The sequence below is a fragment of the Camellia sinensis genome, chromosome 2 (assembly GCF_055761805.1).
Source record: "Camellia sinensis isolate YWXY chromosome 2, ASM5576180v1, whole genome shotgun sequence".
Taxonomy (NCBI): Eukaryota; Viridiplantae; Streptophyta; class Magnoliopsida; order Ericales; family Theaceae; genus Camellia; species Camellia sinensis.
In genome coordinates, this window is record NC_138962.1 from 80,698,965 (window position 1) to 80,726,508 (window position 27,544).

Here is a 27,544-nt window from a genome sequence, read left to right on the forward strand (position 1 = left end):
CGTCGTTTTCGGGTTCGTGGAATGGACAAATAAAAGAATAAAATATGGGTTTCCTTGTAAGAGTTGTCCCACATTGAAACTTGAAAAAAACTCATGTGTGTATATAAGTTCTAGGTAACAACACTTGGATTCGGTCCCAAGGGGCACTCCAAGTTTGTAGAAGGGAGGAGTTATAGACAAATAGAACCTTGGCTCAAACCACCACACGCGCGTGCTGCCCCCGCCTTCCATGCGGGGCGCAGGTGTGGGTTGGGTTAGTTCTAATATTAATTTTTTTCCAAAATTCTTAACGAAATTAATTCAAACTTAAATTTAATTTCTTGTCCAATGTTACCTCTTTCAATCCAATTTTTCCAAACAGTTTTTCAGATCTATTGGAACTCGGATAGATTCAAAACTACCCAGCAGTTTCTGGACAGATTCACAACTGCTGCAGTTATCTGTTCAAATTTGAAACTACACCTGTTGAATTCAAAACCTATCTGTTCATTCACAATTCACACCTGTTCGGACATATTGTTTGCCTATAAATAAAGGCTATTTCCAGCAGTCTTTGGCATCCGAAAACAATTGGAAAAAAAAAAAAATTCATTTTTGCTGTCCATTTTGCTCTTTCTTTGTATAATTCTTCATATTAATTTGTAGGGAATACTTTGAGAGTATAGAACACAGGTTTGGTTCGCCATACAAATTGTTTAGAGTGCTGCTACAATTTGTAAAGATCATTGTATCCTGAGAAATAAATGCCATTTTTCCGCAAGCATTGTAGCGGGGCAAATATGTCTTAAGGATAGAATGCCACACGCTCTACTTGATCTTTAAATATTTATTTGGTTCAATAAAATAAATTCTGTAAGTAATTTATTTTATTTGTTTGATTTGTTTCAATTTATTTATTTTACACAGAAGATTATTTTAACAATAATCTGAAGTGTTACTAAGAGAATTCGCAAGCATGCAACTACGTTTATCATGATCAACATCATTATTTAAAGAGTAATAATGTCTCACATGGGTGTGAGACCCATACATCCATGTGAGACATTTGGTGAAACTTTTAATAGAATTTTTAGTACTTCTAACATTTTTATTATTTAAAATAGTTTCATTCATTCATAAACTAAACTTGTGTCATCCAGCGACATTGCTCCGTAGCTAGGAGAGTAGACTTTGAAATGGTTAAAGGAGAGCAACTGAACACAAAATTGTTACGATGTCACCAAATCACCCAGAAAATCAAAACTATTTGTATAATGAAGTCCCCATCCCTTTAAAAATGTAAAAATGAACCAACAATTTATGACAAAAGAAGTACATTTTAGTTACACTTTTGAAAACACTCATTCACCCCTTAAATTGACAAAAGCTTACGCTCAAACTGAAATCTATCTATATCACTTAAACAATCGTTTATTCTTTAAATTAACAAACATTTACTCTCAAAATAATATCGAAAATTTTTTATTTCAATTGAACAGTGAGAGGATAATCTCATTGTACGGTAGTATAAATCTCTTGTGTATATAGTGCAAGTGTTTTCAGTATATCAAACTAACACTTAAAAAAAAAAAATTTCACAAATAATATAATTATTTTAAGATTGCCTCACTTAAATTCTCTAATAAAATTTATTTTTTTGACTTTTTATTTGGGAATTATTTTTTTTAATATTTTTTTGACTTTTTACATAAAAACAATCTCTAAAAAAGTCAAAAACACAATAAAAAAAAAGACAAAAAATTCTTTCCAAATCAAACTTCTTAACTCAAGGCTAAAAAAAAAAAAAAAATTTTAAAAAATTAAAAAAAGTCAAAAAAACCAAGCCCGTTCCCAAACGATATAAATTTAGGCATCAAATGGAGATGTCTTGGCCCGGGACAAGTGAATGTGATAGTCACTACATTTCTCCAAACCCTTCACAAACCCTAATGGAGCAAGCGCTGCCGGAGCTTCCGCCCGAGGTGATCTCCGAGATACTCTCTCGACTGCCGGTGAAACCACTCCTCCAATTCAGGTGCGTATCCAAACCATGGTGTTCTCTAATCGACAGCCCTACCTTCATCAAAATGCACCTTCAACGATCCATTCAATCCCGATCCAATCTCTCCCTCATTGTCACTAAGTTGAACTCGAACATCCCAAACCTACTATGCTCCGTACACTTCGATAAGCTGGACATAGATTTTGAGCTCTATCAACCACTCACGTTTGAGAAACGATTGGATCAAGTTTGGAATTCCTGCAATGGCTTGCTCTGTTTGTCTTTCAGAAACGTAGAAGTTGTTTTGTCGAACCCATCAACTCGAAAGTATTTGGAATTACCTCTCTTGCCGATCGAAATCCCAGTGGCTTTCTGTCGTATGTTTGTTGTTTTTTTTGGACTTGGGTACGATTCAGTGAGTGATGACTACAAGGTGATGAGGATTACCCAGTTTAATGGTGCTGGTTTTGTGCATTTTGAATCTAAAGTTAGGGTTTATAGTTTAAAATCGGATTATTGGAGGAAAGTTGGTGATTTTCCTCATCACCTTAAACTTGATCAATGCACTGGTTTACTTGTTGGTGGGGCTTTGCATTGGAGTGTGAATCCGAAACCAATGTTGGTTGATGGACCTCGCGCTCTTATTGCATTCGATCTTGGGTCGGAGGAATACCGAATGGTGCCTCTACCCGAGTGTGGGGCTGTCGATTTTCATTTGAAGTTTGCGGTCTTGGATGGATGCCTTTGTGTGCTTCACCATTATCATAAGAAGGGTATTGATTTATGGGTGATGAAGGAGTATGGGGTGAAGGAATCTTGGACTAAATTGATCTACATTGAGAACTCGTATGTAATTAATTGTTTTGCTATTTATTTGGAGCCCTTGGCATATTCAAAGAATGGTAAGAAGGTTCTCTTCCAACATAACTCTCAGAGATTTCTTTGGTATAACTTAGAAAGGAAGACAGTTGAGATGGTTGAGATTTGTGGTAAGCCAGACGTTTTGGAAACAACTGTATGCTTGGGTAGCCTTGTTCCACTTGATGGTGGTCGTCTGGATGATAGCAAGGACCAAGCAACAAAAGACAAAAAGAAGAAAAAGGTCTTCAGAAGGTAAACTAAAATCAAGTCATTGTGCCTTATTTGCTTTTGCTATTTTGTAAATGGTGCTTTATTTTGCTTGGCATTGTTTGTCGTAGATGTAATTATGATTCATTAAATAACATGATCGAATATATTATATTGGATGAAAATAGATTTTCTTTATATAGTATACTACTTCTGTGGCACTCTGTGTTGCACGGTAGATCTTGCCCGTGGCATGCACATTTTTTTAGTACGAGTTTGACAACATAGTGTTTCCATAAAAATGTAACTGCAAAGTTAAATGAAAGCAATTTTAGAAGATTTATATAAATCATACAAATTAAACAGAGTTCATAGTATACAAAATCTTAGGAGTTAGACAATACATATACTTAAAAAAGTTGAAAAGTTTTTAAGAACTAAACATTAAAGTGAAATATTAACTTCACATGTGCGTAAATAAAATCCAGTGATTTATTATATTGATTTAAGTTCCAAGTACTTAGAATTGTGGTTGCTAAGAAAATACTATTTCGTAGAGCAAAAAATACAAACATCAATGTTTGTATTTATAACTAATAGTGACATGGTAATGTTGTTTGAACATTGATAGGGAGCAAATTCATTTTAAAAATTGTCTGTATTCTATTTATAACATTCTACTTTCAAATTAAATCCATTGGAAACTTGTAAAATAACATGATTAAGAAGATTATCGTCGCATTTGATTTCTTTAATAGCCTGAATTATGCTACTTATCTTCGAGAACCAAGTACAACAATTAGGGTTGTTCATGCACCTGATTCACCAGTCCGAACCAACTCAATCCAAGGCAGTACGGGTGATTCCGATGCAACACACGATTGGCTAGGTTTGTGAATTTATTTGTCTTCAGGTTTCGGTCGGTTTCGGGTTTATAAAATCTTCACCCGTCGAAACTGAACTGATCGAAACATATTTTATTCAAATAATTGTACACGTGGATTGAAAACTGTATGAGGTTGGGATTACAAGCGTATTACATCTCTCTCTGTCTCTATCTCATCATTCTAGATTGTTCATCTCTCTCTCTCTCTCTGATCTACAATCTGCAACATTGCAACCAATGACTCCCCTCCGTTCGATCAACCAATCGCACCCTATTCCTCTCTGATCTCCCTCATCCCCTCCCCCTCTTTGATCTCTCTCAAATTCCTCTTCCAGTCTTCCTTATTCCTTGTATTGAAGATGATGATGATGGCTGTATATGGTAGGTTTATCCAGATTGGCAACATCTTAGCAAGCAACATATTAGAATATTGAGAAGATCATATTATATGACTCAAATCAAGAGACAAGTTTGTTTTTTTATTTTTTGTAAAATAGGTTAGGTTTTGTTTCAGATTGTAAGACCCGCATTCTCATACAAAATGGAAGGAAGCGAAGAAACAGAGAACATATATGCATGTATGGAAAGGAAGGATTGTGATTCACCTTAAATGGTAAAAGAAAGGGTAAATTACACTTTTTCCCCTTTATGTTTTGCTACTTTCCCACTTTGGCTCTAAAAGTTTATTTTTTCCCACTTTGGCCCTTCATGTTTCAAGTTTTTCCAAGTTTACTCGTAAAGCTAACTTGTGTTAAAATTAGACAGAAAGTGACACATTGACAATCATGTGACATAAAAATATTTTGTTATAAATAACTCAAATCTCTAACACAAACTAAAATCCCAATATAATAATATATTTTTTATGTTATGTGACAGTTCTCGTGACATTTTTTTTGTCTAATTTTGAATAAAATTTAACTTTAAGAATAAATTGAGAAAAACTTGAAACATAAAGGCCAAAGTGAGAAAAAACAAACTTGAAAGGCCAAAGTGAGAAAGTGGCAAAACATGAAGGGGGGAAAAGTGTAATTTACCCTAAAAGAAATAACAGAAGTAGAAAGACATCGTTTCCATTTTGAAATCTAAAGAATGCTAAAAATGTCAAGATAGAAAGGTTAGTAATCATAACTTTAATGTGTATCACAAAATTCATTTAAACTAATTTCATAACCAAGAACACAAATTTAACACAGCAAATATCACAAAAACTAACACATAAGATGCGAGAATTTTGTTGATGCTCTTCTTATTTAGCTTCGTGTTACTTAATCTTTTGTATGTTGGATTTTGTTTCTCTTAGTTATGATTTCCTGTCAAAGAGGTTCAAGCTGCTGCTGCAAGCCACTGTTAGAAGGAGCAAGAAGGTGTTGAGGTAAGCTAATGAATTTCATCTATTATCTTCTAAAGAACTGCCAAGTAAGGACGGTATATCTTTGATTTGACCAAATTTGGCTAGTTTGTGCAATGGCATTCATATATGGATGAATTTTATATTAGCAAAGATTGGATCGAGTTATTTAATTTGATGCTAGATGCAGTCTTTGAGCATGTGAAAGTAAATGTACACCCATACTACAGATATCTCAAATTGATTTTGGCAATCACTTTGTTTTTGTTTTCTTGGTTTAGCTATTATTTTGAACAACATTTTCTTTCGTAAGGTGTTGGGTGCTTCATGTTACGTTGACATATTTTAATTGTTTGTGCAATTTTTAACTTCTGATTTTTCTTAGTTCCTTTGAACAAGTTTTGGACAGATTTATATGCCACTATTACCCAATTATTTAATTTGTTATGTATATATGTATATATATATAAGTGTAAATTTATACGTAGAATATAACTCAATTATATAAAAGATCCTGTGCATAGCATGGATCACTGTTAGTAAATATAGATATAGATGTGTTTTCATGTCTAATATGGGTCAAATCATGTTATCTTGTTTTTTCTTAAAACCTAATGAATAAAACTGTGCTAATATTCATTTTTCATGTTCCATAAAAGTCAAATCATCTAATATGCGTTTTTAAAGACTAAACTTTGAAACTTGGCATTTAGCTTAAAATAGTAAACTGTTTTATAAAGTGCTCCTTTCTCCCACTAGTTGATTTTTCAGTAATACTATGCGCACATTTGTGAATTATGGTAGTTTATATTATTCATTAAGGATGGTTTAGTCTTTAGGTTGTTAGGGTTTAATTCTATTAGACTATATATATTTGTACTAATTTGATTTACCTTTCAATTAATCAATACACAAGTTTTTTATCATGGTATCAGAGCCACGACCCAGATGTTAGCATACCTTTCGCAGGTCATCATTGACCATCGCAGCCCCTTTCTCTCTCTCTTTGCAAGGCCGTCGTTGCAGTTCTCTGAGTTCTCTATTCTCTTAGTCGCACTTCAAAGCACTACGCTTTTCCCGGTTGTTGGTTCTGGTCTCTAGGTTGCGTCTTCAACTTGTTTCGACCCATCATCTGGTTCAATCGAAGCTCTTGACAACGTGAAGGACTCTGTCGATGACCTCTTCCTTGGTGATGTAATCGTTGTGAGACGACATCGACCAGATGGTGCTGCAGAGGCATCGATTTCGACCCATTTAGGATTAGGGTTTGAGCAAAAGGAGCTCGAATATGGCGAAGCATGGACTTCTGGTTTTAGGTTCACTCTCTCTCTCTCTCTCTCTCGCTCTCTCTGCTCTGCCTTGGTTCTCTTTGATTGATTTTTTGTGGTGATAAGGTTAGTATAAATTTGACCTGATTGATATTTGTGGTGATAAAGGTTATTAAGTTTGACTTGGTTGGTGCTATAATTATAGCAATTGCAATTTTGGTTGGGCACTTTGTTTTGGTTTTACTGTGTTGCTTAATTATAGGATTATGGCTGATGATAAATTGCAAGCTATCATCAATAAGTTAGATGGCACCAATTACTCTTATTGGTCTCATGTAATGAAAAATTTTATAATGGGTAAAGGCATGTGGAACTATGTGATTGGTGTGACTATTAGACCTACGGAATCTCAAGAAACTGAGGCTAATGTTGCTAAAAGGGATAAGGAAAATGCACAAATTCTTACTTGGTTTCATAATTCAGTTCAAACTACCATTGGTATGAATTTTTCCAAGTATTCTACTTCTAAACAAGTTTGGGACTATTTGAAAACCATGTATCTTGAGTCTAACTTTGCAAAACAGTATGAACTTGAGATGTCTATTCGCAGTGCTAGTCAGAAAAATAAGTCCATTCAGGAGTTCTGCAATGAGATGACTACTTATTGGGATTAGCTTGCTTTAATGGAACCATCGAATTTGCAGTTACTTGACAGTTATACCAAGTATCGGGAGAAGCAACATCTTGTTCAATTTCTTATTGCCCTTGGTGATTAATTTGAGCCACTTCAGGGAGCTATTCTTTATCAGTCTCCCTTGCCTTCTATGGATGGTGTTGTTCACGAGCTTATTGCGGAAGAAACTCTGTTTAAGGTGGCTCATGGTGCTCCTGCTTCTCAATTAGTTTTTGCCACTCCTCCGCTGTTGCCCACCCCACATTCTCCTTTATTTCAGATTACTGGTAAGCCCAAGCCTCGGGTTTCTATAGATGAGTGCAGCTTCGGTCATCAGAAAGGCCATTGGAAACATGCTTATCCTAAACTTTTGCAGCCTAAGGGTTGTTCATTTGGTCCACCATCCTCTAAGCCGACATCTTCGGGATCTTGCTCATCTGTTGCCCTTTCTTGCACTAGTTTTTGAGAATGGTCCGTCTTCCAATATGTAGTCTATGTTTGAGTAGTTCAAGTCTTTCACGGTGGCCAATCCAAATCTTTCATCCCAGGCCTCTGCTATGACTACAACTCAATTAGGTTTGTCTGGTTCATCTTCTTCAGGTAATATCCACACTTCGTGGATTTTTGATTCTGGTTGTTGACATCATATGACCCGTGTTGCATCTCTCCTCAATAATTGTGTCTCCCCATCTTCTTCTATCACTATTGCTACAGCTAATGGTTCTTCTATGCTTGTGCACTCTGTTGGTTCTATTTCCTCCTCCCATTTGTCTCTTTCTCTTGTATTATGTGCCTCACCTCTCACTCAGTTTTATTTCTATTAGTCAATTGTTTTCTCTTCTTCTTATTGTGTTGTGCAGGATTGGGTATCCAAGAGGCAGGTTGGGATCGGGCGTAGAGTTGGAGAACTATATATCTTGGATAGTTTGCATGTTCCTCCAGAAGTATCTTTTACAACATTGTCTTCTTTTTGTTTAAACAATAAGTCTTCTTTATTTTATATTTGGCATTCTAGGTTAGGTCATCTGTCGAGTGATCGTTTGAGGATGTTAGTTCAGTCTGGACATTTAGGAAATTTTTCCATTGATAATATTTCTGAGTGTCGTGGTTGTAAACTAGCTAAAATGTTTGCTCTTCCTTTTAATGAAAGTAGTTCTATTTCATCTTCTCATTTTCAATTGGTTCATATTGATGTTTGGGGTCTTTCCCCTATAGTTACCAAGGGTGGTTCGCAATATTATGTGTCTTTTGTGGATGATTACAGTAGGTTTACCTGGGTTTATTTGATGACTCGAAAATCTGATTTCTACAAAATATATTCTAATTTTCACTCCATGATTCGCACTCAGGCCTCGTTTGGCAAGAGGCTATTTTAGCCAATTAGCCAAAAAGTTACTAAATTAGCCAAAAAGCCAACAACCCATACCAAAAAGTCAAAGATTCTCTTTTCTCTCTACTTTTTGCACATCTTTTCGTAATTAGTCAAAAAGTCATCCCAAACATACAAGTTTTTTTTACCTACCTTTTTAGCCAAATAGCCAAAAAGTTACTAAATTAGCCTGTTCCCAAACGAGGCCTCAGTTTTCCACCACCATTAAAGTTCTCTGTTCTGATTTGGGGGGTGAGTATTATTTGTTGGAGTTTGAGGAGTTTTTAGCTACTCATGGCACTATTCATCAGCCTTCGTGTTCTAACACTCCTGCCCAAAATGGTTGAGTTGAGCGTAAACATCGCCATCTTCTTGATACAGCTCGCTCTTTGTTGCTCTCGTCTTTTGTCCCGTCTGTTTTCTGGGGAGAAGCTGTGCTCACTACTGCATATCTTCTCAATCGGATGCCTACTCCTCTTCTCTCAGGCTCATCTCCGTATGAGCGCCTTTTTGGTGTTATTCCCAATTATTTTCTTCTTTGTATTTTCGGTTCTGCATGCTTTGTGCTCCTTCCTAAACAGGAGCGCTCTTAAGCTTAGTTCCTGTTGTGTCCTATGTGTTTTTTTAGGGTATGGCAGTAATCAGAAAGGTTATCGGTGTTATGATCCTGCCACCAAAAAGCTATACGTGTCTACACATGTTACCTTTTAGAAAAACTACCCTACTAAACTGTACCTTTCACCCCTATCCTTATTACCAAGGATGAATTGGGTCATATTGACCCATTTCCTCCTGATGTTTCTCCCGATGAGTTTGTTTTTGATCTTGAGATCTCCACTTTGCCTTTTCCTAGCACTTTTGATATCTCACCAGCTATTTCCTCTCCAGCTCCTGCTTTCCCTGCTCCTCTTTTGAGCTTGCTTGTCTCTAGCTCTACTGTCCCTCCAGCTGTTTCTTTGGATCCCGCTCCTCCTGCACATCGTTTTCCAAAGCGAGACCGTCATCCTCCAAACTGGTATGGTTTTCGTAATACATGTTTTTCCTTTTCCTATCAATCTTTTCTTTCTTGTCTTCATACTTATTTTGAGCCCAGGTTCTACAAGGAAGCTTGTCATGATCCCAATTGGATTGCTGCCATGACTGACGAGTTAACTGCTTTGGCTAACACTCAGACTTGAGATTTGGTTCCATTACCTGCTGGCAAGAATATTGTAGGCTGTAAATGGCTCTATAAGGTCAAAACCCTTTCTGATGGCTTTTTGGAACGATACAAAGCTCGTTTGGTTGCCCAAGGCTTTTCTTAGGAGTATGAGATTGATTACGATGAGACTTTTGCCCCCGTTGCCAAGATGACTACTGTTCGCACTCTTATCTCTGTTGTTGCTGCTCATCACTAGCCTTTGTTTCAACTAGATGTCAAAAATGCTTTTCTGAATGGGCATCTTGCTAAAGAAGTGTATATGCGCCCTCCACCGGGTCTCTTTCATCCTCCTGGTGTTGTTTGTCGTCTTCGTTGTGCTCTATATGGTCTCAAGCAGTCTCCTCGTGCTTGGTATCAACGATTTCACTCTGTTGCACTTCAGCTTGGTTTTCGCCCTAGTCATCATGATTGTGCTCTTTTTGTTCGGCGCAGCTCAGTTGGCCTTGTTCTCCTTCTCTTATATGTGGATGATATGATCATCACTGGCTCTGATTATGGTCCTATTGAGGAGGTTAAGCATCAGTTGTTTTAGGAGTTCGAGATGAAGGATTTGCTGTCTTTCTGGTATTTTCTTCGTATTGAGATTGCTACTTTTCCTATCTGGTATCTTCTCTCTCAGACTAAATATGCCCGTGATATTCTTTCTCGTGCCAATCTCATTGATGACAAAATTGTCGACACTCCTCTTGAGTTGCACGCTAAGTTTTCTATTTCTGATGGTGTTCTTGTTGAGGATCCCACTTTGTACCGCGAGTTGGTTGGGTGCCTTGTTTATCTCACTATTACTCATCTAGATATCTCCTATGCTGTGCATATTCTCAGTTAGTTTGTTTCTGCTCTTCGTTCCACCGATTGAGCTGCCATACTCCGTATTCTGCGCTACCTTCGTGACACTTTGCTGCAGTGTCTGCTATTATCTGCCTCTTCGGACTTGACTCTTCGTGCCTATGCTGACGCTGATTGGGCAGGTGACATCTCTGATCGCAAATCCACTTCTGGTTTTTGTGTTTTCCTCGGCGATTCTCTCATATCTTGGAAGAGTAAGAAACAATCTGTTGTTGCTCGTTCCACTGCTGAGGTTGAGTATCGTGCCATGGCTCATGCTACTTCCGAGATCGTTTGGCTTCGGTGGCTTCTTTCTGATATGGACGTCTCTCTTTCTGATCCGACTCTATTGTATTGTGATAATCAAAGTGTTGTTCAGATTGCCTATAATTCAGTCTTCCATGAGCGAACCAAACATGTTGAAGTAGATTGTTATTTTGTTAGACAGCATCTTCAGAATGGCACTATTACTCTCCCTTTTGTTCTCTCCTCTCTTCAGTTGGCTGATTTTTTTACGAAAACTCACACTGTTGTTCGTTTTCGTTTTCTTCTTGGCAAACTTTTGATGCTTTCTGCGCTTGCATCCTCAGTTTGAGGGGGGGTGTGAATTATGGTAGCTTATATTATTCATTAAGGATAGTTTAGTCTTTAGGTTGTTAGGGTTTAATTCTATTAGACTATATATATTTGTACTAATTTGATTTACCTTTCAATTAATCAATACACAAGTTTGTTATCAACATTATCCAATCACATAACAGGATATAGAACACTCACAAAAGGTAAGTCCCACACATTATTGGATCCATCGAGTATTCTGTAACCGGTTTGTGAGCATCTATATTTTTTCTTGATTTTTTAATGGTTATGCTTAACTTAGTTTGTATCAAACAGAGTCCTTAGTAATCAATGAACTTGGATATTATTTTGTTTTTGTTTTTGTTTTTGTATTTTGTACATCTCATAATTTAATTCTTGAAATTAAGATTAAACTAATTAAACTTAAAAATTTGAACACTTTACCTTAATATTTATAGCAGTCATGAAAATGCTATCTCAAAATATAATTTGATACTAAATTAGTTTCGAAAAAAAATTAAATTACAAGAAATTTTTTATTTTGAAACAGCCACCTCTTTAGCAACTGTAGTTTGTAATAATGATCATACTCTTTTTATTGATCTTATTAAACAGTTATATATTTTTTTAAAAGATCACTTTACACAGTTATATTCTTGACGACTCTTAGAAAAATTGATGATTGGATAAGGTAATAAAAATATAAATTAAAATTACTTAAATGGATGAGAGAAAAATAAAGAGTTGGATAAAAGTGTATTTAAGAAAGTGACTAGATAATATGAAAATGTTTTAACAAAAATTTGTTCGAGCTTTAGTTTATTCATACATTTTTCCAAAACTGCCGCAAACCCTAAAGCATTGAACGATGCTGGACATTCTGTAAGAGGTGATTGCCGACATACTATCGAGACTGCCGGTGAAACCACTCCTCTAGTTTGGGTGCCTATCCAAACCATGGTATGCTCCAATCAACAGTCAGACTTTATCTCTGTCTTGGCCAAATTTGGCTAATTTGTGCAATGACATTCATGTATGGATGAATTATGGTTACATTAGCAAAGATTATGTTAAGTTATATAATTTGATGTTAGAGACATGAGGCAGTCTTTGAGCATGTGAAACAGATTGTGTGCGTGTGTTTTTTTTTCAATTGCTCTTTTTAACCTATAAAAGAACTGTCATCTCTAGTTTTCAATGTTCTGTTTGGATGGATGTGGATTTCAAATTTAGGGATTTGAGGTTGGATTTTATGAAAATATTAGAGAGTTACCTATTATAGGTGGATAGAAAAATTAGAAAAGATGTATTTTAGCAGCATCTTTGTAGCTAAAAGGGGAATCCTTGGCATAATTTCAAATAACTATTTTTGCATAGATATTTCAAATGCATCATGGGAAAGCTCTTTAACATAATCTTCAAACACTTGGAAAAACTATAAAATCTAAGTTTGTGTTATTTTCTTGCTTGCTCCTTATATGAATGCCTTTCAAATCCATAAATAGGAACGGAGCCTCACTACTTATTACCCTGTCACATTTTGCTTCTAACATTACAAACTTTATTTATTTCAGGCTCGATGCTGGAGCAATGGGAGAGTAGTTCTGTGTTAGTTAATAAGTAGTCAGAGAAAACAGAGAGAACAAGAAGGTGCTTCTTATGATGTCACGGCTATATTAGTTATGTTTGACAACTTTGTGGGCTGTTCACTAGCAGCCTGTTGTTATATCTTCTTTTGTGACATTTTATCATGTTATGTAGAGATTTAAATAGAAGCTGAGGTGTATGACATTAGAAGAGAACAACATTTGAATGGCAATAGAGAGTAACTGCACAAGCATCACCAAGTAAAGAAAGAGCACCACAATGCTGAAAAATGGTTCGTAAATCACCTAATAACAACCATTTTGCTTGTGTCTATATTGCCCTTATCATTTTGTATATTTTGTTTTTCTTGGGTTTCTAGATAGGGAAAAACTATGGAATGGTGTCTATTTCTGAAGCATATAGAGAAGTAGCACACTAAATTCTAAAACCTCTCTGATGTAGTTCTTCATGACGCCATGTAAGTGCTATTTTTCATTTCCCACCAAAAGGTTCTTGTTTGCCTTCATGATCACCAATGGTGTTGTTTTCTCAAAATTGATCAGTTTGTTCTACATTTGAGTCCAATAGGAAGGGAATTTAATTGTGACTCTGTTCGTTCAATAAGATGCAGTCAATTTGTCCATATTTTCCCTGAAAAATGGTTACATATTTCTTTTTGAGAACATGATCATGTATCCTTATTGAGCACAAGACCATGACCACACAGTGTTCCGTTAATAACAGAATGAGTAAGGGGCTTGTCGTATCTTCTGTTTGCATTTTGACCTTTCGTTGGCATTAGAGAGCCACACAACTCAGTGCTTGTCCAATAAAGGGCTTTTCGTATGTTCTGTTTGCATTCGTGATTAATCTTTTGTTGGCACTTGGTAGGGTACCTTCCTTTTAACACTTATGACTAAGTCCCAAGTCCACTAGTTGCTGCATTTGTGACTTCAACTTTGCAAATAATAGTAAATAGAGGAACAATCAAATTTTCATCGAGTCAAGTTCCTCTGATTTCCTGTTAGATGACTTTGTTGTTTCCTGTTTTCTTGAAAAATGAAATAAAACGTGTTTGGTAACTGTTTTTGTTGTTAAACAAGTGACAATGATTACCATAATATTTGAATAGTAAAAAAAAAAAAAAAATGTTTTCACTTGTTTTTTGAACAAGTCTCTTCATTGCAACTCTCTCCCTCCAGCAACTGTACCCTTCTACAATTCCAGCAATTCTCTCCTTCAGCAACTCCCTTTATCCTTCATTTCACGACTCGCGCAAAAAACAATTAGCTTATTTTTGGATTGCGCAACATTTTCCCCCAATTTTACAATGTGTCAAATATCTTTCCTATTTTCTTTTAGTTTCTTTTGTTTCTGAAGAAGAAGAAGAAATAAAAACATGTTTGCATGTTTCTAATGTGAAAAAAATGAAAATGTGAAAAAAATGAAAATTGGCAACGCTCTGAAACGTAATTAGTTTTTTTAGTTCTTTCTATGCAAGTTTCCCATAACAATGCACTATTAGATCATTTGAATAATTTTACACCAGAAAAACTACTGCAATCAAAAATTAGATCATGAGAATGAATGAATGAAAGACCATCCAAGGGATTATTACACTTAAGGAAATAACTGACAATTTAGTGACATTCAAGTCATTTAAATTAAGGTTTTTCTATTAAGATTTACAAGACAAAATTTCATTTTGGATAGTCAAAATATCAACAAAAGTACTTAAATCAAGATTTGAGTACTATTTAAGTACTTTTCTCAATATTTTGAATCAAAAGTAAGGGTGGGCAGCGGATATTCCAATTTGTCCAAACCGACCAAATCGAATCGATTCGCTACATTTTGGACAGATACATGATGATGAGCGGACGGTTGCGGATTGATTTTTTTCAATCCGCCTAGTTTTGGACAAATGGTGGATTTAAGGTTCTTTTGGCCATCCCTAGTAATTTGTAAGATTTTGTGTTTTCAATTTGTTTAGATATTGTTTGTGTTTTCAATTAGAAAGAGTTTAAATATTCTGATGTGTTTTCAATTTGTTTGCAATTTGAAAATTCTTTTATCAAATGGCAAGTGTTAATATTTGGTATTTTTGTGTGGAAAATATAAGGCTTAATTTTCTTTATTTTTTTAAAAATCAAATTAAATAGTTTTTGAATATAAAAAAAGTAATGAAATAATTTTGATACTGCATAGTTTTCTTATGTTCAAAATTTGTGAAAGTTTAAACCGCTAAACCGATTCGCATTCATCTGTCAATCTGTTGAATCTGCATCCGTCAATCCGGCGGATGGATGCGGATTGATTTTTTCTAGTCTGCCAATTCGGCAGACGGATGTTGGATTAGAGGTTTTTCGGCTGCAATCGAACCGCAAACACCCTTAATCAAAAGTACTCTTCTCAATATGTTTGATTTGGGGGTGGGGAGAGTAACAACTTGAAATTATTTTGGCATAAGATCATTCATATTCACACACAAAAAAAGAAGAAAAAGAGTTTAAAATAAGTTCTATAATGAACACAGAAATCGATTGTAGATTTAGACACATAACATATATGAATGGATAAAATTTTATAAAATTTATTAGGAAGATCAACATAAATTTTTATTCATCCATACATTTTGTATCCAATTATATGATATATTTTTGTGCTTTTAGGCTTTCAAGACCCATCCTACTTCATAGTTGAAATTAAAGATCATTTTCTTCGGATTTTTGAACTTAAAAAGAGAATCTGCTGCCAAGAATCTTGCCAAATTCAATTGCTCCTCTTTGGAAATTAGGTTTGAGAAATGAGTATTGCTATCCTAACTCAAAAATTAGATTCACCTTTCAAAATCGATGATGTAATACTCTATTATAATATCTAAGACAAACTCTCTCTCTCTCTCTCTCTCTTTCTCTCTCTCTCTCTCTCTCTCTTATGTTTTTTCTAATCATCTCTCTTACATATCATTGGGTCTTAAAAATAGGTCCAAAAAATGATTTTTAGTGAAGAATAAATGATTGGAGCAAAAAAAACTTCTTATATATAAACGTCTCACAAGTTTGGTAACGCCTCAACTTTTCAGTCGTTAATAAATTAAATAAATCTCAAATTTATAATTTCAGATAACTAATAACCTGAAATATACAAATCATCTCCAAAATAATTTACACAAATATCTCCAAACATATTTTACACAATTGTCTCCAAAAATAATATATAATCTCTAACCCAATAATTCCTTGAATGCTTCAACTTCAATCGTCACTAGATTATTCCGCACCTGAAAAATAAATTAACTCCGAAAGTATACAATACTAGAAGAACAATAAGACTCATTAGAGAATAAATTAATATGGATCTAACAATTTATGCGATTCGGTTCGATAATCAAGAAATTTATCAAATTGCATAAACAAATAAACTCACACACGATAACTTGTCTAGGATCAAATATCCAATCCTACTTAGTATATGATCAGTGACCGACCTCATCCACCTTACTCACCTTATCCAAGCACAACCGCTTTTCTCAGCATATTGGTGCAAGCAGTGGTCCACTCGATCAATGTACAGAATATTTTTACGTCAAATAAATCACCATTTTCAATACAGAGTAACTATATAGAGTTTAATCAAATGACCAGAATAATCAAATGAATCAACATAAAATGATTTCAAAAAATTTATTAGATGACTAGAATAATTAAAAGAAATACAAATTGAAGGTAATTAAAATAAAAATTCTTTGTAAAGAGATTTAGAGGAAGTAACAATGATAGGCAGCTCGAAAATTCATGGCTCGAATGTCTCGAAATACCCAAAACGACGTCGTTTTAAGTGTAAAACGATATCGTTTTGACGCATTTGAGCCATTTGAACAACACAAATTTGAACCACCAAACATTTTTCATATTGTATACCATTTAGATTACCTCAAAACACTTCCATGATTACTTGATACTAAATTTCTCCATCACCAATACTTTAATCATCCGATATTATACCATATATCTCCAAAGATTTGGTACAGCTGGCTCTCGATTTGGAGTCCTTGATGAGTATGAGCTTAGAAGTGACGTGGATATAGGGAGGAGCCAAGCACAAGTAGCTGATGCAATGAATATGTGACACATGTGCTTTGCTGCAAAAGGAAAGGCTGTGGTGAATATCCCTAGTGATGAGGAAATATCTAATGATGGGAAGATTGTGTTAATACGAAAAGTAGTAGAGTTCCACCCCGTGATCATGGGGGTAGTGTGTCAAGATCTAATCAAGCGTTAAACATTTCAAAGCAAAGCCAGCAAAACAGCGAGTCCTCATCTCTCTATGGTCCAAACACCATTAAGACTCTCTTCAATCCATTGAATTCGAATTTTACTCTTGAATTTCCAGCTTTGGGAAATTTGTAGCATAAGGGCTCGAATAATAATGGGTCAACTGTGTTGTTAGAATCTTTTCAAATGAAGACTCCTAACTCCATTCGAATGATTGGGGATATAGGTGGTCCAATCTCGAGTTCAATTAGCAAAGAACCAATTGGTAGGCCACCGGATATAGTGGTTTTAGCAACTATAATTCAGTCCCGGGGCCAGATTGATAGTGCAGGGAGTGAAACGGGCTTAGAACTCGTTCTTAATGAGAAGACAGAAATTTGAGATCAGCTTACATTGGTTGAGGAAATTGAGTGTAGTGAAGAAGCTGCAATTGGCGAGGAGGAGACTGGCCGAATGCTCAGCGATTGTTGAAAGTATTTTTAATGAAGATCCTAGTTTAGAATTGCAGAGGCGCTCGTGGTGATGGTTTATTCCATCATCTTCGTGAATTGGTCTAGAGTCATGATCCTTTTGGAAACTCGAGTTCAAAGTGGGCAGGCAAAGCTTTTGACGGGTACGAGGTTGAATAAGATGATTCAAATCGAAGCTGTGGGATATTCAGGAGGTATTTGGCTGCTTTGGCGAGAAGACTTAGTAGGTGTTTGGCATGCACTAAAAAAATATATTTTTTTTTGCATACATACACTTATTTGGGTCGCAACAATCAACATCTATATTTAGGTTGCAACGATCAACATCTATCAACATTTTTTTTCTACTTTTCTACCCACTTTATCTACTTTTCTACACAAACTTTTTATTTTTTAATTTTTATAAAAAGATAAAAAGTACACTTATTTGTAACATCTCAAACCACTCCCTAGTTATAGCAGAAGAATTATCTCACTCGTCCTAGGCGATGAATGTGCTTGTTAAAAGGAAACATGAAGTGGATTGGATTTTTACAGCCATTTATGCAAGTCCAAACCCAATTGTGAGGGAAGAGTTGTGGATGTATTTACAAAGATTCGCCGACAATCTGACTATTCCATGGTTGGTAGCTAGAGACCTTAATGGAATAACTGGAAGTAATGAAAAGAGCGGTGGAGCTCCCATTCACCAAAATAGATGTGAAAGGTTTGCCTATTGTATAGATTAATGTGTTAGATAATATCTCAATAGGACCACATATTTAAATATGGTGTTATCATTTATAAGAAGTCTACAATCTAAATGATTCAATTTAGTTAATAGGCTTAAGGGTATATGTGTCATGGACCTAATGTGTAGATACTAGTTGAGTAATTTCTATTTCTATGAGGGGCAGAAATAGAAATTAAAACAAATTGGTTAAGTTGGTTTTCTTTTTGAAAAACAAATTGCCACACCGTTTCATGTTTCTCTAAAAAAACCAATGGTGAAAAGCTGCGATTCTTCTTCTAAATCTTCTCAAGGAGAAACATAAGGCACCAAAAAGGAAAGGATTAGAAGGCACTAACAAAGTCAATATCAAAGGTTTTATTGACAATCAGACGCTTCCGTTTAACCGTTCATCGATGGATTCGGGTAAGTTTTAGTCTTGTTTTCTTGATGATATACATGGTAGATGATCCGAAACATGAAGTTTCATGTTCTGAAATTTATGTTCACAAGTGGTATCAAAGCGGTTATATCATTATCAGAATAGATATGCTTTTATTCATCCTATTTAGTTTCCTGGAATTAGATTCTGTTTTTTGTTTTTCTGTTTTTTCCTCTGCTGCAAATTCTGTTTTGTTTTCTGGAAATGGAACATAATTCGGATGGGCGGTTCATTTTTTTCAAATGGATAACATCATGTGTTTAAATATATATATATATATATATATATATATATATATATGTATGTTTAAAAACGGGGCCTCAAATGGATATATTGCATGTGTTAATATATTTATATCATGTATATATATTTATTTTTCATGAGGTTTAATTGGTTCTTGGGTGCATGTGTGGTTTTTTGTATAACGGGTTTGGTTTCTGCATTGTTTTTCATTCAATGTATGAAACAAAGACAAAACCGTGGTTTCTGTATTGTTTTTCCTGGATGTTTGCAACAGAGCATTTTGGAATTTAATAACACAATAAAGATGTGGCTTGGTTTTTTGGAATTTAATAATTAATTCTTACATGTCATTTGTGAATCAGAATACCATTATGTTCTAATTTTCTTATCACAAATTGATTTGGAGTTTTCTTTTCACTTGATACATGTGATTTGTGGTTTTAAATTTTTTTTTTTTGGAACCGTCAATTATATAAATTTAATGTATATAATTGGGATTGCTGCAGATTATATAACATATACGGGGTAACAAATTTAGAAATCTTTAAATTTAATGTAATTTCATACAACGTCTACGGAAATTTAATTTTCTAATGTTCTAAATATAAGTCAATTCAAACAAGATGTCACAAAAGTGATCTCTCTTGTCTAGATTGTTTTATATGGAATGTTTTGATGTTCATGTATGTGTATCTCATGCGGGTATTTATCGGTCCAAAGACATGATTAATACTTGGCAGAATTACACACACATTTTGTGGTGATAAACATGTGCCAATTGTCAAGGAAACCTAATGTGAATAATAAATCCATCAAAAGATAGATTTGTTATTTGACATAACTTATTGTCAATGTTTGATCATTGCAACAAGAATACCACTTACAGTTAATATCACTACCCAAAGGCTTGGTATTAATGTTGTGCTAGGTATCTTGAGATGTTGTCATTAAATTAATTTATTTAGAGATTATTTGTTTGGTTACTTAATGTGAGCATAATTGTTTATTCGTTTTATTTTATTCAGCTTTAATGTCGACTACTTCAATCTCTGCCAACATGAACAATGTTCCAATGTTAAATGGAACAAACTTTAAGGACTGGAAAGAGAACATATTGATTGTTCTCGGCTGCATGGACATAGACTTGGCATTAAGGATGCCAAAACCGAATGATCTCACTGCACAAAGTACTCTTGAGGAAATTGTGTACTTTGAAAAGTGGGATCGTTCTAATAGGCTAAGTCTTATGATCATGAAGCGTGGGATTCCAGAAGTCTTTCGGGGTGCAATAACAGAGGATGTTACCGTTGCCGGTGAATTTCTTTCAGAAATTCAAAAGCGTTTTGCTAAAAATGATAAGGCTGAAACAAGCACGCTTTTAGTAAGCTTGATTTCAATAAAGTATAAAGGCAAGGGTAATGTTCGCGAGTACATCATGGAAATGTCTCATCTTGCTTCAAAACTTAAGGCACTAAAGCTCGACCTATCTGATGATTTGCTTGTGCATTTAGTTCTCATCTCTCTTCCTGCACAATTTAACCAATTTAAGGTCAGTTATAACTGCCAGAAGGAGAAATAGACTCTCAATGAGCTCATTTCATTTTGTGTGCAAGAAGAAGAGAGATTGAAGCAAGAAAGGACTGAAAGTGCTCATCTGGCAAGCACCTCCAAGCATACGGGCAAAAGAAAGCATAAGGGAAAGGAAGTTGCTACTCCTAAGGGTCCAGAACCAAAGAAACAGAAAGTGCAGGATGGTTGTTTCTTTTGTGGCAAGCCCGGACACAGAAAGAAGGATTGTGCCAAATACGTCGCCTGGTGTGTAAAGAAAGGTACATTTTATGTTTTGGTCTGTTCTGAAATAAATTTAGCTTCAGTACCAAGAAACACTTGGTGGGTAGATTCTGGTGCTACTACTCACATATGTGTTTCTATGCAGGGTTGCCTGAACTACCGAAAGCCAACTGATGCTGAAAGATACATCTTTGTGGGTGATGGCAAGTCAATAGAAGTGCAGGCAATAGGGCACTTTAGATTATTGCTTAAAACTGGTTATTATTTGGATTTATTAGACACTTTTGTTGTACCGTCCTTTAGACGAAATTTAATTTCTGTTTCTGTATTGGACAAATTGGGATATTGTTGTTCTTTTGGAAATATGAAGTTTAGTATGTCTATTAATTCAAATGTTGTTGGTACTGGTTTACTTAATGTGTTTGATAATCTATATTTGCTCGAAACTATTGCATCTTATAATGAAACCTTGCACGTGGAATCACGAGGTACAAAGCGTAAATTAACTAAGGAAAATTCAGCCTCATTATGGCACAAACGCCTAGGTCACATCTTTAAATCTAGAGTTGAGCGTCTTGTGTCTAATGGAATTTTGGACTCTCTTGATTTTTCAGAATTTGATGTCTGTATTGAGTGTATCAAGGGAAAAAAGACCAAAATGAAGAAATTTGGTGCCCATAGGTCTACAGATGTCTTAGAATTAATTCATACAGACATCTGTGGGCCATTCCCTATGGCGTCTTGGAATGGTCAGCAGTATTTTATCACATTCATAGACGACTATTCCAGATATGGGTATCTATTTCTTATCCATGAGAAATCACAGTCTTTGGACGTATTCAAAAAATTTAAGGCCGAAGTTGAGCTACAACTCAACAAACGGATTAAAAGTGTCAGGTCTGACCGTGGTGGTGAATACTATGGCAGATATGATGGATCAGGTGAACAACGTCCAGGACCATTTGCCAAATACCTGGAGGAATGTGGAATCGTCCCACAATACACCATGCCAAGATCACCTAGCATGAATGGTGTATCTGAGAGACGAAACCGGACTCTTAAGGATATGGTAAGAAGTATGATCAGTCATTCTATTTTACCAGAGTCCCTCTGGGGTGAGGCTCTAAAGACAGCAACTTATCTCTTAAATCGGGTGCCAACTAAAGCAGCTGCAAAAACACCTTATGAGCTTTGGGTTGGGCGAAAGCCTAGTCTAAAACACTTGCATGTGTGAGGGTATCCTGCTGAGGCGAGGCCTTATAAACCTCATGAAAGAAAATTGGACTCTAAAACTGTTAGCAGCTACTTTATTGGCAATGCCGAACGATCACGGGGTTACAAGTTTTATGATCCCACAAATAGGTCAATATTTGAGACGGGAATTGTAACATTTTTTGAGGATGTTGAGTTTGGGGGGAGAAATCCAATTAGAGACATTGTCTTTGAGGAGGAAGCAGGAGTAATCCCACTTCCTACTATTACTTTTGACCAATTACAGGTTCCTATACCTGTCATTGTTCGAGAAGTAACTTCAGATCCTCAACCAGACAATGTTGTTCAAGATAATATAGTTCAACCCCTCATTCAAGATGAGGTAATTGTTCTTGAGGAACAAACTCTACAACCTCAACCTCAAGAACCTGTGCCATTAAGGCGATCCACAAGAGAAAGGAGATTTGCAATTTCGGATGATTATATTGTATATCTCCAGGAACATGAGGTAGAAAATGGAATGTCGAAAGATGATCCAATCAACTTTCGTCAAGCCATGGAAAGTTCCAACTCTCATAAATGGATAGAAGCCATGAATGAAGAATATAAGTCTATGCAAGATAATAAAGTTTGGGAACTTGTCTCATTACCAGTTGGTGCGAAGCCCGTAGGTTGTAAATGGATATTTAAAACCAAAAGGGATTCAAATGGTAATGTGGAGAGGTATAAGACACGTCTTGTAGCCAAAGGCTTTACTCAAAAGGAAGGAATTGGCTTTAAAGAAACTTTCTCTCCAGTTTCTTCGAAAGATTCTTTTAGGACAATTATGGCGCTTGCTGCATATTTTGATCTTGAGTTGCATCAGATGGATGTCAAAACAGCTTTTCTTAATGGTGACATTAAAGAAACAATTTATATGGTGCAGCCAGAAAACTTTGTGTCAGGAGACCCAAAGAATATGGTTTGCAAATTGACTAAATCCATCTATGGACTCAAACAAGCTTCTCGTCAGTGGTACTTCAAATTTCATCAAGTTCTCACTTCGTATGGTTTTGAAACTAACGTTGTTGATGAATGTGTGTATCACAAGTTCAGTGGGAGTAAACACATATTTTTGGTTTTATATATTGACGATATATTGCTTGCCACAAACGATATAAACTTATTGCATGACACCAAGAGATTTCTATCTAAGAATTTTGAAATGAAAGATCTTGGTGATGCTTCCTTTGTATTAGGAATCGAAATACACCGAGATCGTTCTCGGGGTATTCTGGGATTATCACAAAGGAGCTATATCGAAAAAGTACTCAATAGATTTGGCATGCAAAATTATAAATCAGGTGAAACCCCAGTTGCTAAGGGAGACAAGTTTAGTCTCAGCCAATGCCCGAATAACAGTCTTGAAATTCAAGAAATGCAGAAGATTCTTTATGCCTCCTCGGCTGTAGGGAGTCTAATGTATGCTCAAGTATGTACGCGTCCGAATATTGCGTTCCTAGTTGGCATGTTAGGCAGATATTTAAGTAATCCTGGCATGGATCATTGGAAAGCAGTCAAGCGTTTTATGCGATATTTGCAGAGAACAAAGGAATATATGCTCACATATAGGAGATCGGATAAGTTAGAGGTCATTGGATATTCCGACTCCGATTTTGCTGGATGCCAAGACAATAGGAAATCCACATCAGGCTATATTTATCTGTTAGCTGGCGGAGCAATTTCTTGGAGGTCTGCAAAGCAGACGCTCATAGCTTCATCCACCATGGCTGCAGAGTTTGTAGCATGTTATGAAGCATCAAACCAAGGGATATGGCTGCGGAATTTTGTCACTGGGTTGCGTATTTTGGAAGGCATTGAAAGACCACTTAAGTTATATTGTGACAATAAGTCTGCAGTTTTATATTCCAATAACAACAGGAGCTTGACAAAATCAAAGCATATTGATATCAAGTTCCTAGTTGTAAAAGAAAGAGTGCAGAGTGGACAGATTTCCATAGAGCACGTTGGGACAAACTCCATGATAGCGGATCCACTTACGAAGGGACTACCACCCAAGGTCTTTCATGAGCACACTGCTCATATGGGTGTTGTTCTATTTGAGAACATTCTGGTTTAGTGGGAGTTTGTATTTATATTACTGCTTCATGTCAGCCTTGAGTTTTATCTATATAATTAGATTAATTTCTGCAGAAATGAAGTATTCAGTTTATTACACTCTGTTACGTACTGTGAAGTATTGATCTCAATAAAGTTAAGTAGGACCAGTTGGAAGTAGGCATGTATGGATCACATTACATGTAATTTCCATGCTACGCATTCATGATTGATCTATGTCATTTAGCTGTATTGGTATACGTGACCATTGGTGGGTCGAGTTACGATTAATGTAACGAAGACCGCTTTGATCCTATATCAATATAGTTAATGGACAACCCTCAGGTCATGATAACAAATTTCTGAGCTCACTAAAGTTAAGCACATTTTTCAGGTTACATATGTGGTCCAGTGGGAGATTGTTAGATAATATCTCAATGGGACCACATATTTAAATATGGTGTTATCATTTATAAGAAGCCTACAATTTAAGTGATTCAATTTAGTTAATAAGCTTAAGGGTATATGTGTCATGGACCTAATGTGTAGATACTAGTTGAGTAATTTCTATTTTTATAAGGGGCAGAAATAGAAATTAAAACAAATTGGTTAAGTTGGTTTTCTTTTTGAAAAACAAACTGCCACACCGTTTCATGTTTCTCTAAAAAAACCAATTTCAGCCTTAAGTTTTGTTATGGTCCCTATTCCTTCCAATGGTGAAAAGCTGCGATTCTTCTTCTAAATCCTCTCAAGGAGAAACATAAGGCACCAAAAAGGAAAGGATTAGAAGGCACTAACAAAGTCAATATCAAAAGTTTTATTGACAATCAGATGCTTCCGTTTAACCGTTCATCGATGAATTCGGGTAAGTTTTAGTCTTGTTTTCTTGATGATATACATGGTAGATGATCCGAAACATGAAGTTTCATGTTCTGAAATTTATGTTCACATAATGCGGTTTAATTGATATGGGATTTTCAGGACCAGGAAATACTTGGGTGAATTCTAAACGGGGGTCGAATGTGATTCGAGAGGCTGGATAGGGTGCTCTCTAACATGGAATGGAGGAACTTGTTTCCAGAAGCAGGGGGTCAACACTTGCCTCGAACGCATTCGGATCATTGCCCAATTCTGGTTACTTTGGAAAATAGTACTCCCCCACAGCATAGTAGACCTTTTAGGTTAGAGGTAGCATGTTCACACATCCACAATTTGAAGATGTGGTTAGTCAAAATTGGAATGATAATGTGGGGAATATTGCGATTACGACAATGAATTTTGGTATAGCAGCCTAGGCTTGGAATAACTCAGTCTTTGGGAATATTTTTCGAAATAAGCGGAGGATTTTAGCTTGGCTAAAAGGCATCCAAAGGGTCCTGGGCCAGAATGAGTGTGAATCCTTGCAGAATCTGGAAACTCAATTAATTCAAGAGTTTAATTGAATTTTGTTAGAAGAGGGGATTCACTAGCACCAGAAATCTAGAGTTCAGAAATTGGGTTTGGGTGATCGAAACACTAAATATTTTCATACTACGACCTTGATTTGACGAAACAAGATCATGGCTTTAAAGTTGGAAGGTAGGTCATGGTGTTCCGAGGAAGAGCAATTGAAGACTATGGCCATCGATTTCTTCAAAAAGTTATATGAGTGTGATACACACAACAAAAGGGAGAGTAGGTGTGTTTCAAAGGGACCCACACTATCTTCTGAAATGTAGGCTAATTTGATGAGGAATATTGATAAGAAAGAAGTAAGAGCAACATTTTCCATGGGAGCTTTTAAGGCTCTGGGCCCAGACGGGTTGCAACCAATTTTCTATCAAAAGTATTGGCACATTGTTGGGGACTCGGTAACAAAGATGGTACAACGAGCGTTTCAAGATGGGCAAGTTCCAGAGAGAGTGAATCAAACTCTTATTACTCTAATTGCTAAGGTGGATCACTCGGAGATAATAGCCCAGTTTCGCCCAATTAGTCTTAGTAATGTCGTGATGCGAATTTTATCAAAAGGTTTGGTTGCTCAAATTCGACCGCTACTTGGAGATTTAGTAGGTCCAAATCAAGCAAGCTTCATTCCAAGGCGACATACGTCTGATAACATAGTGATAGTGCAGAAATTTTTGCATATTATGAACGAATGAAGGGTAAGAAAGGAGGGATGACAATCAAGATCGATCTTGAAAAGGCATATGATCAAGTTGATTTGAACTTTTTGCGATCAATGCTTGAAGAGATGTGTTTTCCTATGAATTGGATCACTCTAATTATGCATTGTGTTACATCTGTTCAATTAGTGTTGCTATGGAATGGTGAGCGCACTTCAACTTTCACTCCGGGACGAGGTTTGCGACAAGGAGATCCTTTATTTCCTTGCCTATTTGTATTATGTATGGAACTGTTAGGACCTATGGTTGAGAAGGATGTGGAAGCAAAGAAGTAGAGAGCTTTGAAACCTGCGAGAGGAGGACCTGAAATTGCCTCTTTGCTCTTTGCTGATGATCTATTTTTGTTTGGAGAAGATACTGAAAAACAAGCAAAAGTCATGAAAGAAACCATGGCTGCTTTTTGTGAAGTGTCAGGCCAGCTGGTGAATGCTCATAAATCTAAGATGTATGTGTCTAATATTCAAAGAACCTATGTTCGTGATTTGGGAACTCTGTTGAACATCCCCGTTCACCTCGGATTTGGGGAAGTATTTGGGAGTACTGCTAATCCATTCTCGGGTAACCAAGACAACCTATCAGTATATTCTAGAGCGGAGGATCTAGAGTGGGTTAGCTGGTTGGAAGGCAGCACAATTATCTCTTGCAGAGAGGGTTACACTCATTCGATCAGTTACTTCTGCAATCCTGTCATATGTTATGCAAATTACTAAATTACTTAAGGGAATTTGTTTGTCGATTGATCAACTGGACAAAAGATTTTTGTGGGGCGGCAGTGAAAATCATCAGAAAATTCATTTAATAGCTTAGGATAATGTTAGCCGACCAAAAGAATGTAGGGGTCTAGGCATTTGGCGGATGGAGGATATGAATGTGGCGCTTCTAGCAAAAATAGGGTGGTGATTCTTCAAAATGACACAGCTTTGTGGTCTTGAGTAGTTCGAAGTAAATACTTTAGAGGTTGCGAGAACATTTGGGGAGATAGACAGTCAAATGCGTCTTATACATGGCGTAGTATTGGTAAGGGATGAGAGATTTTACAAGGACTGAAATGACAAGTAGGCAATGGTGATCATGTGCAGTTTTGGATGGATAATTGGATCACTGAGACACCTCTGTTACACTTAGCTACTGGAAGGGTCGAAGTTGAGCAACAAGGCAATGTTATGAGCCAATTGTGGACTGATGAACAAGGTTGGAACTGGGAGATGTTTGAACGCTTGCTCCCTGATTGGGTCTGGGAGAGAATTAATTGCATCATTGTGAAGCCAGGTGTGGAAAATAGGGATAGTTTAATTTGGAAGCATGAAACTCATGGCAGGTTTACCATTGGGTCAGCGTATGAACATACTT

At 36.0% G+C, this 27,544-nt stretch overlaps 1 protein-coding gene and 2 long non-coding RNA genes across 5 annotated transcripts; 2 read left to right on the plus strand and 1 right to left on the minus strand.

Annotated features, from left to right (window-relative positions):
* Positions 1-1,845: 1,845 nt before the first annotated feature.
* LOC114269596 (F-box protein CPR1) lies at positions 1,846-13,296 on the plus strand. Of its 3 annotated transcripts, XM_028210948.2 has the most exons (4): positions 1,846-3,094; positions 5,239-5,310; positions 12,776-12,851; positions 12,963-13,296. In XM_028210948.2, the coding sequence occupies exons 1-3, from the start codon at positions 1,857-1,859 to the stop codon at positions 12,801-12,803; spliced, it is 1,338 nt and encodes a 445-aa protein (XP_028066749.2). In that variant the 5' UTR covers positions 1,846-1,856; the 3' UTR covers positions 12,804-12,851; positions 12,963-13,296. The 3 variants fall into 3 exon arrangements, with proteins under 3 accessions (XP_028066749.2, XP_028066748.2, XP_082771042.1); XM_028210947.2 differs by having other exon boundaries at positions 12,776-13,121; XM_082914916.1 differs by lacking the exons at positions 5,239-5,310; positions 12,776-12,851; positions 12,963-13,296 and adding an exon at positions 4,450-4,542.
* A 2,635-nt stretch (positions 13,297-15,931) lies between these two features.
* Positions 15,932-17,775, minus strand: LOC145819606 (uncharacterized). The gene is made up of 2 exons (XR_014360352.1): positions 17,458-17,775; positions 15,932-16,932 (listed from the first exon to the last, which is right to left on the minus strand). It is a non-coding gene; the product is annotated as an uncharacterized LOC145819606 (long non-coding RNA).
* A 2,179-nt stretch (positions 17,776-19,954) lies between these two features.
* Positions 19,955-21,121, plus strand: LOC145820144 (uncharacterized). Its single transcript, XR_014361182.1, has 2 exons — positions 19,955-20,758; positions 20,866-21,121. It is a non-coding gene; the product is annotated as an uncharacterized LOC145820144 (long non-coding RNA).
* Positions 21,122-27,544: the final 6,423 nt, after the last annotated feature.